Consider the following 12,388-nt stretch of genomic DNA (forward strand, 5'->3'; position numbering starts at 1 on the left):
ATTGCTAGGTTATATGATAATTCTATGCTTAACTTTTTTGAAGAATCTCCATACTGTTTTCCACAGAGGATGCATTATTTTGCATTCCCACCAACAGGGCACAAGGATTCCAGTTTCTCTACATCCTTCCCAAAACTTATTATTTTCTGTTTGCTAAATTGTAGCCATCCTGACTGGTATAAGCTGATAATTCATTGTGGTTTAGATATCTTTATAGGTATAGAATGAAATATGGATCAGAAATTACCTTTTGCATTTTAAAAAATATCATTTTATTGAAAATTGTTATCAGAAAGTCTTCCTGTCATTGTATTTTTAACTTGTTACTTTTTACATGTAGGAAGCTTACAGATTTTTGTGTATACATTTTATCAATGGACTATGACTATTTTCAAGTCTTTTAGTTTTTAGGGCAGTTAATTGATGTAACTGCAATTAATAATTTTGCCACATCTTTTTAATAATAATTTTTCTTTCCTCTTTTTTAGTTAATCTCTACCCCCATCTCATAATTGCCCTGGGTAATCCGTTTAGAATAAAAAGATATAATCACAAAAGAGGTGATCATTATTTTGCTCCTAGGGAAACTTCCAATATTTTATCATGAAAAACAGCATGAGACAAGCATAGAATAGACATTCTCATTCTGAAGAAAGAAGTTGGAAGGAAGGGATGACAGATCCCAGTAAATACAAAACCTAGCAAGCTAACTTGCATTAGAGTTTTAAGTTTCAAGAATATTCTCTTTGGCTCGATATTCTGTCCTCCAGGCCCCCTGTAGTGACAGCATCACCCCATAGCCCTCAGTGACATCCACCCCTACCCTTCTGGCCCTGTCCACACAACAGTTTGCAGCCTTTCAGGCACTAGGCTGGGGCAGGCTAGCTGAAGCCAAGGAGGGAAGTTCCTGGGGCTGTGATGGGAAAGAAAACCCTGATCTCTGAATTATCTTTGGGGCATTCTTCTCTCTTCTTGACAAATGAAGTATAACAGCAGTGAAATGACTATATTGTCCCATCCTGTTCCCTTCGGTTCCACCTGGCAGGGTTTCTGCCTTCATAATCCTATCTCTATCTTCTGCTGAGATGGCTGCTAAAATAGTTCCCATGCAATAATCTCAATATCAAATGACTTTCCAGCCACACATTGAGCATTTGATTAGGCTGAGAATTCTCCAAGTCTCTAAGTTCTGGTATCTCTTTGATTAACACTTCTTCAACTCATCGATCTGCTCTCACATTTGCTCTGAGCAGTTGGGAGAGCCTGGGCCATACCTTAAACATTTTGCTTAGAAATCTCAGCTAATGATCCAGTTTCATGGTTCACAAGTTTTATCTTGTGAAGCACAGGGGCAGTTCTAAGAGGAACATATTGAGCCATGATCATGCATGACTATAGCTGGGGGGTAGCTCCTCTACCTGTCAACTTCCCCATTGCTTCAATTGGAAAACAACAAAAACAAAAACGTGCCAATAAATTGTTGCTCAAACAGAGTTTGGCACATTACCAACCCAGATAGGTGGCTAGTATGTACAAAGAGGTGAAAGTTATGGAGCCACATAGATCAGATAATCAGGAATAAATACAGATGTCAGCTGAGAATGAATAAGAACAGATGATGGGGGCATCTGTCAGCTGAGAATGAATAAGAACTGATGATGGGGGCATCTGGGTGGCTCTGTCGGTTAAGCATCAGACTCTTGATTTCAACTCAGGTTGTGATCTCAGGGTCTTGAGATCATGTCCTGTGTCAGCTCTGCATTCAGTGCGGAGACTGCTGGAGATTCTCTCTCTTTCTCTGCCTGCCCCTCCCCCCACCACTTGTGCACACATGTGTGTGCACGCACGCTCGCGCTCTCTCTCTCTCTCTCTCTCGCTCTCTCTCTGTCTTAAATAAATAAATAAATCTTAAAAAATAAAAAGAACTGATGAGAAAAATGTGACATTAACATTAGTTGGATAGAAATGGGTCAAAGCCAGACTTAGCCATGCATTCTATAAAATAATTCTAGAGCCATTTTAACAATTTCCTGTTGCTGTTATTTGACTGAAGAACTTAGTTAAATATTTGTTATTTAGTGACTACTAATCTTTAATTTTTAGAAAAATATTTAATAATGTGAGAGAGATTAAATATCATACTTCCCAAATTTAATTCTTATATATAGGCACAGTCCCAACATTCTCTGTGGAACTAATGTTGGTAATGATGTCCTCTCCACATTTTTGCCTGGTTAATACAATCTCTAACATAATTCAAAATGGTTATTTTCTATTATAGGAAAAAGCTACTTGAGGGAACAAAATACCACTCCTTCAAAACACCGATTACTACTCATTTTCTACATTTCTCTACCTGTGCTCATCATCACTGCCACTGTTTTAATAAAACAAAATAATATAAAGAAGCTGTGCTACAGAGAGGAAACTGAAAGTGAGAGGTATATATATGTTTACTCTTATTAAATTCAATGAGTCAAGAAAAAAGTACTCCTGTTTCATCAGGAAAATCTAAGATTGTAAGTTGAACAATATGAGGAGAGGTCCAGGGATACATTTCAAACCAGTTTGATGTTCTCCATTTTTTTTCCTCATTTTACTCATGAGTATTTCTTTAAGAGGAGATATGATTGCTGAGGATAGTCGAGGTTTATTCAGCCTGTTAGTCAGCCAAAGCTGTAGAAATAGTCTTATTAAGATTCTATTGTCCAAAGGCTTCTGAGAATATATAACACTGCATTTCAAAGGAACTTTCAAAAGATAAATTTTTTAGATATTTTCAGACAACTCTATTAGAACAGCTCAACTAAAATGGTATTTATGAACCTGCTTCCAATATATTATTCCAGAATATTATTTTCCTAAGTATTGACATTGCTAGTTTGTAAAGCCATTTCTTAACCAGAAATTACATGTGCAGTTCAAAACACGGGCTAGGAGATGGGAGGCAGCAACATGAAATGGGGAAGAAATTACTTTTAGCCTCAGAAAACCTGGTTTTAACTCCTAAATCTTGTATGCAGAAACTATGATACCTTGAGCAAGTGACTTAATCTTTGTGTTCTTAAAATTATTCTCTATAACTCTATAAAATGAGAGATAATTATAGCTTTCCAATGTATCATAAATTTTTGGGTATACCAAATCAGTAAGTGAAATCACATTGTCTATAATCAGTTACATAAATATTTATATATAGTTATTAGGCCCCTTATTCACAATTTACTGTATTTTCCCACAGAAGTATTTATCTCTAGTTTTAATCTCCAGTAAATGACAGGAAGAGAAGAAACAGATATATGTTATAAGAGAAAGGAAAAAAATAAAAATCTATAGAAAAATTAGCTTAAATTTTTGACTGCAACTTTAAGGTTTTGGCTTAATTTGACCTGAAGAGTTAGGGCTATCATAGAATCAGAGGGCATGTCTATACAAATGTGGGCCCATAAATAATTGAATAAATGTAAAATGAAGACGAGTTCATCAAAAAAGCAAGGTAGGTGGCATTTCTCCTAATATTAAGATTCATCTTTAGATGAATGTATAAAGATGTGGTATATATACACAATGGAATATTACTCATCCATAAAAGAATGACATCTTACCATTTGCAACAACATGAATGAAGCTAGAGGGTATAATACTAAGTTAAATAAACCAATCAGAGAAAGACAAATACCATATGATTTCATTCATATGTGGAATTTAAGAAACAGAATTTTAAAAAGACAAAAAACCAGACTCTTAAATACAGAAAACAAACTGGTTCCCAGAAGAGAGGTCAGTGGGAGGGGGATAGGTGAAAGAGATGAAGGGGATTAAGAGTACACTTACCTTGATGAGCACTGAGTAATGTATAAAATTGTTGAACCATTATATTGTACACCTGAAACTAATATAACACTCACTGCATATTAATCGATTCAAGAAAGAAAAAGAAAAAAAGATCAGTATCTGTTTTATTTTGTTGGAAGGAGACATTTTATTTAATGAATCACAATATTTAATGAATCATTATTTTTCTTTGAAAAATCTTTATTCAAATAGTCACTTAGTTCAAGATTTTTAAATTTCTCCACTTAAAATAAATTTTGTCAATTTCACAGATCTGTGTCAGAAGAAAGCAGCAGTAACAGCACGTTATCCCCCAGTGTAAGGTGAGTGTAGAACTATGTGATAAGTTATTGTGCATTGTAATTTTTTTTCCTTTGGTGCATTGTGTGTTTTGGTAATTGTTTAGGAGCACTGTAAAATTGTTAATTTGAAACCAAAACATTTGTTCATGATATTCCTTATGGTTTTCACTGTTATTTAGTGTTATAATAATAAAAAATAAAACTTGCTCTCATGATATCTCAACCTCTCCTCCCCAACCTACACTAAAGAAATGATTTTGTGTATACACACAAGCATCAATAAGCACATACTTTGTGGGATTTTTGTTTTGAGCATTGGTAAGGAACAATTATATCATAGTGACATCTTAATGACAAATACAAAGAGGACTGATAAGGGATATCTTTTATGCTTATAGTTACACTATTACCTCAGGAAAAAATTACTGCTAGTAAGGTTAAAGCCTTGGAATATTCACTCATTTTATGTCTTATCTGGAAAATTAAATTTAGAGATCAAACTGTGGAGTCATCAAACAGAACATTTTATTAAATTATAAATTCCCCTTTATTTTCAGTACATAAAAATTTCCCTTACCACAGGATGGATAGAATATAAGAAGAGGTAATATAGAGCATCTCAGGTTGTTTTTCAAGTTATGTCTTCTTCCTTGCGGTACAAAGCTGCATGCAATGATATTCATGTGAAATATGTTGAAATAAATGTCTAAACTGAGGACATGTATAATTCTAAGAGAAGCAATATAAATAAAATGTGATTAAAAACAGAGAGGGAGGCAATAAGAGACTCTTAACTGTAGGAAACAAAGTGAGGGTTAATGGAAGGGAGGTGGGTTATGGGATAAAGTAATTGGGTTATGGGCATTAAGGAGGGAACTTGATATAATGAGCACTGGGTGTTATAGGCAACCAATGAATCACTAAATTCGACCCCTGAAACTAAGAATATACTATATACTAACAACTGAATTTAAATAAAAAATTAAAAAAAATAAAAGCACACCTTCCTAATCTTATTGTCAAGGCAGACTATTTTAGGTTCTACAAAAATTAGTCATATTGCTACTCTCAAGGCAAGATGATATTTCAACCCTCTAATCACAATGAAATGCATATTACAGGACAGAGAACAATCATTTTTTTTATTATAATCTCTATCAAAAAGACACAAAAAGAAGAAATAATTGCACTTGAAGACAGTGGATGGGAAGAAATAATTAAGGAAAGAGCAGAAATGAATGGAAAGGAAAATGAACAGAAAAATAACAGAAAAAGTGAGCAAAGAGAGACTGATTCTTGAAAAGATTAATGTATGTAATTAAAACTGTACTGTGTATAAACCTGTCAAGTAACATCTTTTTTCATTAAGCTATAAATGTATATAAACTTAGGTCTAGAAAGATATTAGAATAGCTTTATGCTTAATTCATTGGAATGTGTATAATGTGTCCTTAACCTAACATCTTCTTTCATTAAGACAAGTGTTTATAAACATTATCTGTTGAAGCATATGGGAACAGAAAAAAAATTTATCCAGTAGTTCAAAATAAAAAGTAAGGTTATAAAATACCAATGTCAGATAAGAAAATTACATATTTTTAATCTTTTGGACATTAGAAGAAAAGAGAACACTGTTGATAACTTAAAATAAATTTAAATTTTTAGATGAAATGTATGGATTCCTCCAAAACCATATCTTTCCACCTTTCCCAGAATAGAATAGAAAAAAATTGAAAATACTGAATAAGTCTTCCATTAAAGATCTGGAAACTGTCATTTCAAACTTTCTCATAAACTTAATACTAGGGCATATTGTTTTTGTGGCATGCTTCAGGAGCAAAAGAGCCCAAACAAATTGAGTCAACACTTGCTTAATCACATCATCTTGTATTGCATTGAACAAACAAGTCACAGTATCAAATTCAACATCAGTGAGTAGATGTGTATGATGTATTCTACCCACTCTAATTAGGAGATACTAAAAAGTCACATGGCAAAAAATATGGATGAATAATCATATACTAGGAAAAGAGTGAAGAATTGGGAAAGTAATTCAAACCATTACATCTTCCAAACATTTAAAAAAGGATGTAATACCTATCTTACACATACTCATCTGGAAAATATAAAAAGAAGAAGCATTTCCTGTTTTTCTGTGTGGCTAGTCTACCTTTATCTTTTTAAATTAAATTTTAATTTAATTTTTAATTAAAATTTTTAAATTAAATTTTATTTTTTTAATTAAATTTAATTGGCCAACATATTATTAGTTTTTGATACAATGTTTAATGACTCATTAGTTGAGTATATCGAATCTAACTTTAATACCAAAACTTGACAAAGGCAATAGTAGAAAGAAAAAAATTATAGATCAACTTTTGATTAAAAATGCAGTAATTTTAAACAAAACATTTCCAACTGAATCTTGTTAGCATTGTAAAAGATAAATAAATAGCCATGGAAGGGAAGGGTGATCTAGGAATGAAATGTTGCTTTAAAATTAGAAAGTTGATATAACATAATTCACCATATTAAGAGAAAATGAGAAAAAGTATACAATCATGTCTATATATGAAGAAAAAACATCCTTTCACTATAAAAGTTCCCACTTAGCTAGTGACAAGTTACTATAATGTGATGAAGGAAATTTGAAGCAAGAAAACATAGTAAACATTCCAGTTAATGATGAAATTGTGAATGTTTCTTCCTGAGATCAGGAACATACTCATTTCATAACTGTAGTCCTTTTCAGCATTGTATGGATGATCCTAGCCAGGAGAATAAGGTAAAAAAAAAAAAAAGTAGAAAGATTGGAAATGAAGAATGAATGATGTCATTGTTTGTAGATGATATGGCTGTGCACATAGAAAATTCTAAGAAATTACAAACCAATTAGAATTAATAAATGAATGTAAGGTGCCTGGATACAAGGCCAATATATAATCAGTTTTAACTTCATACATACACATACAACAAACAATTAGAAAATGATAATTGAAAAATATCACTATATACACTTGTATGTGTGTGTGTGAGAGAGAGTGACAGGCAGGCAGACACATTGGTTTTAGGAAGATAATTTAACGATTCATCCCTTACATATAACACTCATTGTGTATTATAACAAATGCTCTCCTTAATACCCGTTGTCCATTTAGCCCATCCCCGTACACCTGCCTCCATCAACGCTCAGTTTTTTTCTCTATCTTTAAGAGTCTCTTATGGGGGTGACTTTCTGTCTCAGTTGGTTAAGTGTATGCCTTCCTCGAGGATCATGATCTCAGGTTCCTGGATCAAGCTCCACATCAGGCTCCCTGCTCAGTGGGGAGTCTGCTTCTCTCTCTCCCTCTGCCACTCTCCACCCCCTGCTTGTGCTCTTTCTCTCAAATAAATAAAATATTTAAAACAACAAAAGCGAGGCTCTTACAGTTTGTTTCCCTCTCTCCTTTTTCCCTCCTTCCCAAATATTCATTTGTTTGGTTCTTAAATTCCACATGTAAGTGAAATTATATGGCATTTGTCTTTTTCTGACTGACTTATTTTGTGTAGTATAATACACTAGCTCCATCCACATCATTGCAAATGGCAATATTTCATTCTTTTTTGTGGTTGAGTAATATTCCATATTGTGCGTGTGTGTGTGTGTGTGTGTGTGTATACACAATATTCCATATTCCATGTACATATATTCCATATATATATACACACACAATATGGAATATTGCACACATATATACATATATATATGTATACACACACACATACTACATCTTTATCCCTTCATCAGTTGATAGACACAGGATCTTTCCATATTTTGGCTATTTTTGATTAATGCTGCTATGAACATCAAGGTGCATGTACCCCTTCAAATCTGTATTTTTGTATCCTTTGGGATACAAAAGTAGTGCAAAATCTGGGTCATAGGGTAGTTCTATTTTTATTTTTACTTTTTGAGGAACCTCCATACTGTTATCCAGAGTGGCACCAGTACATTACTTTTAACCCATGTCTTCATTTCAAGTAAAGGGTAGTTCTTTTTTTTTTTTTTTTTTTTTTTAAAGATTTTCTTTATCTGACAGAGAGAGGGAACACAATCAGGGGGAATGGGAGAGGGAGAAGCAGGCTTCCCGCTGAGCAGGGAGCCCGATGTGGGGCTTGATCCTAGGATCCTGGGATCATGACCTGAGCTGAAGGTAGATGCTTAACAACTTAGCTACCCAGGCGCCCCAGGACAGTTCTTTAAATGGGATACTTTTATCTTTATTTTTTTAAAGTTTTAATTTATTTATTTGAGAGAGAGAGAAAGAATGAGCCAGGGGAGGGGCAGGGGAAGACGCAGAAACAGACTCCACTGAGCAGGGAGCCTGATGTGTGGCTCCATTACAGGAATTTTAGGAAGCCACTCCTATTACAAAACTAAGAATATTTGCTGTTGAGGTAACAGATAATTGTTTATTCTGGAATTGATTTTTTATTTTCCTGATCCTTTCTCTTCAGTTAACCATGCCCTTTAAATCACCTATATTAGTGCTAAAAACAAAACAAACAACAAAAAAACCCAATACTGGCACTTTGTATTGTGTTTTATTTTGTTTTCTCTTACAGCAACAGTCTCTAACAACATTGGCCTGGAAGAAGGACATTGCCAAATAAATCATCAGAAACTGACCTAAACCATGAAGGGAAAGATAATTTCACCCTCATCTCTGTTGTTACTGCTGAGGGTTCAAAATATGAAATAATAAATCATCTGCACTTGAATCACCTAAATTATGTCTGATGTTTTCTCTGTATTTTCAGTCTCATCTTCCACCCTATCTACTGCAATTTGAATTCAGAAGAGGCTCTGAATCAGGTGAAAGCAGCTTAAGACCTCATCTCGTGATGCCAAGAGGGGCTGCTAGTTCAGTCTCATGACCCAAAGATAGATTGTCCCATTTTTCCTATGCTGCTTAGGTTGACCTGAATCTTCTTCCCTTGGTCCAACCTCCCTCCTTCTCTTCAGAGCTCCTAGCTTTTGGCTAGCCTGTGACTTGCCACAGTGGTATTTACTCAATCTCCTCTTGTTACTGCTTCTCTTCTTCAAAAACCGTATATCCACTTTAGCCTCTTGAGACACCTGTTTACCAAGAGTATATTTATCATGGAGTTAAGGAAGCAAAAGCATCAGGGCCACTTACTTGAGGGTTCTTTTCAGAGTCAGGACCTTAAATTTTATATTCTTTTTTTCAGAGAGCATTCATCAAGTTTTATATAGTTTGGTACCTACAGAACCTGGATCTTCTTCTTGACCAGCCACCTTGGCAGTGGTATGCTGGAGCCAGTTCATACGAGCTGGCAAGAAATTTTGCTCTCATTAAAAAAATAGACAAGTTTTGGTGAAGGTGTGGAGAAATTGGAACTGTTGCACACTGTTGTTGGGAATGTAAAAAGGTGAAGCTGTTATAGAAAAATTATGATAGTTCCTCAAAAAATCAGAACTCATAAAACTACCATATGTTCCAGCAAAGATAGAGTAGAAATGTCTTGCAGGAAAATTATTTTTCTTTTGGATTTGAAAAGGAGATGGATGTGCAGCTAGGAGGGTGCTGCTGAAATAAAATGTTTTGTCTCCTGGAGAAAACTTCTCTGTTACTCATAATTCCATACAAACTTTGTGAAGGGCCAGTGAAAATTTGGAAGTCATGCAATTGTGTAATACTTTGAGGCTATCTATTCCTATTTAGGAAATGCAAGCCTTAGTAATTCTGTACCAATCAAAATATGTGCTGTTATGCTGATACACTGACATATAAACTCTTCATTTAGTAATAGTGTAAATTCTCAGAAATCAAAATGTAACACTATTTCCTCATGTCTTAGAGTCAACTGCAGGCAGGTTTCGATATCTGACATTTTCCCATAATTACTCTGGAAAAATAATCACTTACCTCTACAGTGTTAAATTCTATGATAATTTATGTCATCATGTGCAGGTACAGTACTTTTTCTGGGCGGCAGAGTCTGTCTTCTATTTGATGACTAGCCCTCCAGGCTTCTTCAGTCTTGCAGCTCTGCATTCCCAACACATGATTCCATAGTTGCCAACAAAACTGAAGGAAAGGTGGAAAACACATACCTGTCCACTAACTGGCAGTAATAACAAATAATTCACCCTCATGGCACATTGGCTCAATTGAGTCATACAATCCTAACTTCAAAGGAGGCTGGGAAACATCAGGAGAACTTGTGTAATATTTGGTGAGATACTGTCCCTACCACATATAAAATGGAAAAAACAAAACAAAACAAAAACTAAGGTTGTCACATCTGTGACTCAACATAAGCCTGCCATAGTTCCCATAATGGAAGACCTTCTAAAGCACTCTGTGACAAGGCTGTGGTCATTGATTTCGTTAAGCCTTACCTCTGCTCCCCTCACTTACAGGTCCTTAAAGAATCAGTTTGCTAGTTTCTGAGTTGGATGCTAAACAAATTTCTGAGGTACACTGACATTTGAAAAGTGCCATTGCTGCACTGACATGGCCTATAGCCATTTCTAAAAGTTGGACACCCTGGGCGCACATAAATACATGCATAATTTGAGTGTCATGAGTGATAGCCACAAGAATATTCCTTGAAATCTTCCTATAACAAGCATCATGAGTGATAAAAGTCCTGAGCTGTTGCACATTTTTATTGAGGCCACCCTGCCCATGATTGTAACCAATGGTGCAATCTTGATAGAGATACAAAGAAAGGCAATCCTGTATGACTCAGGACCCCTCTGACAGTTGCCTCTACCTTGACACCTCCCCAACAGTCCTGCTGAAACTTTCTTACATTGAATAGACCCTCCTTAAACTGTGAGTCCTAGGCTGCTGCTATTCAATTTTCTCTCCCTCTCCCCTTCCCTTGGGGTTAGACTGACTGCACTCTCGGCCAGCTTTCTCAGCCTTTTCATCTTTCTCCCCATTTTTCACAGTGGCTTTCCTCCTAATAAAATTAATGCACATTAGTCCTCTCCTGGCATCTGCTTCTCAGAAGATCCAGATTAAAACAAGTAATACTGAAAGTGTTATAAGTAAATGGGTTGTAAGATGTGGATTTGGTTTGGAAGCAAGGAGAACAGGATCCTTGTCAGGAAAAGGGGTGCAGACAATCCCTACCACAAGGTAGCAGTACAATTCTAAACATTTTGTAGGAAAAAGAAAACCTGCCCACTAGAGGAGAATGTGGTGGTAGAGATGCAATCAAGCAGGAATTAAAATCAGTGGAGTTAGCTGATTACTGCTGAGTTTTGTTGATGCCCTGTAGAAAGATGATAAGAGATCAAGGGCTGTTGCCAAGCAGTTACTGCCTATGCCTGCGAGCCACAGAGTCTCAGTGGTACTGAAAGACCCGAGGATCCCCTTACCCAAGAATTCAACACTGCCACAGGATGCAAACAGCAAGAGGTTCTTTATTGTTACGCAGGCGCCTGCGGGTGGTCAGCAGCTCCTGCTAGCTGAGCACACCTGGCTGGGGTGGTGCAGGATTTTTATAGACAGGTACAAACAAGTCCTGGATGGGACGGGGCCGATTGGCTGACAATTTGAACATTTGAAAAAAGGCATACTTGGTGTTAGTGGATTGGCCCTGGAAGACCCCCACGCGAGAAGAAAAAGGGCGGGAAGGGGAAACAAAGAGGGGAAGTTTGACCTTATTACTCAACAGAAAGACATCCTGCCTACGTGACTATGCAGCCCCCTGTCTACGTGACCTACATGACCATGCAGCCCCCTTGCCTACGTGACCATGCCCCGGCTATTAGGAGAGGGTATCTTGTTCAAACAGGAGTCAAGTGTCATGCCCTAAAAGCCAAGCGGTTACAGAAAGGCAAAAGAGCAGTTACATTGAATTCAACCCTGGGGGAAGGGTCTTTTCATTGCAAGGGGAGGAGGGGTACCTTTACACAACAAAAGAGCAGTTAATTAGTTAACGACAGGGGGGGGTCTTTCAGTACTTATAAAGAGTCCTTTATCAGCCACTGTTGCATGTCAGACAAAGGTGAATGGCAGATAGAGAATCTATTGGTTACACTTGCAAGTTCCAGAGACTAAATATTTAGCAAAAGGAGCTCTGTTAGGCTAAGGTCAGGGCACTGTGGGAAAAACCCAACACTTGGGTTTTGGGAAAAGGAAGGAGGAAAACAGGAAGGAGGAGTTCTTGATGTATGACACTGAAGATGCTAATTCTCTTACACCCACCTCCTCCGCTCAGTGATTGGAAGC

The 12,388-nt window shown here is 36.2% G+C and overlaps 1 protein-coding gene across 1 annotated transcript in view; it reads left to right on the top strand.

Moving 5' to 3' along the window:
- The window catches only part of LOC132006446 (disintegrin and metalloproteinase domain-containing protein 5-like), a 145,052-nt gene extending 136,046 nt beyond the window's left edge, over nt 1-9,006 (top strand). The window contains exons 18-20 of the mRNA XM_059384216.1: nt 2,282-2,441; nt 4,107-4,157; nt 8,937-9,006. Of these exons, the coding sequence (XP_059240199.1) occupies nt 2,282-2,441; nt 4,107-4,157; nt 8,937-9,006 (281 nt within the window). The remainder of the gene's footprint in view (nt 1-2,281; nt 2,442-4,106; nt 4,158-8,936) is intronic.
- The last annotated feature ends 3,382 nt before the right edge of the window (nt 9,007-12,388 follow it).

The sequence above is a fragment of the Mustela nigripes genome, chromosome 18 (assembly GCF_022355385.1).
Source record: "Mustela nigripes isolate SB6536 chromosome 18, MUSNIG.SB6536, whole genome shotgun sequence".
NCBI classification, from domain to species: domain Eukaryota; kingdom Metazoa; phylum Chordata; class Mammalia; order Carnivora; family Mustelidae; genus Mustela; species Mustela nigripes.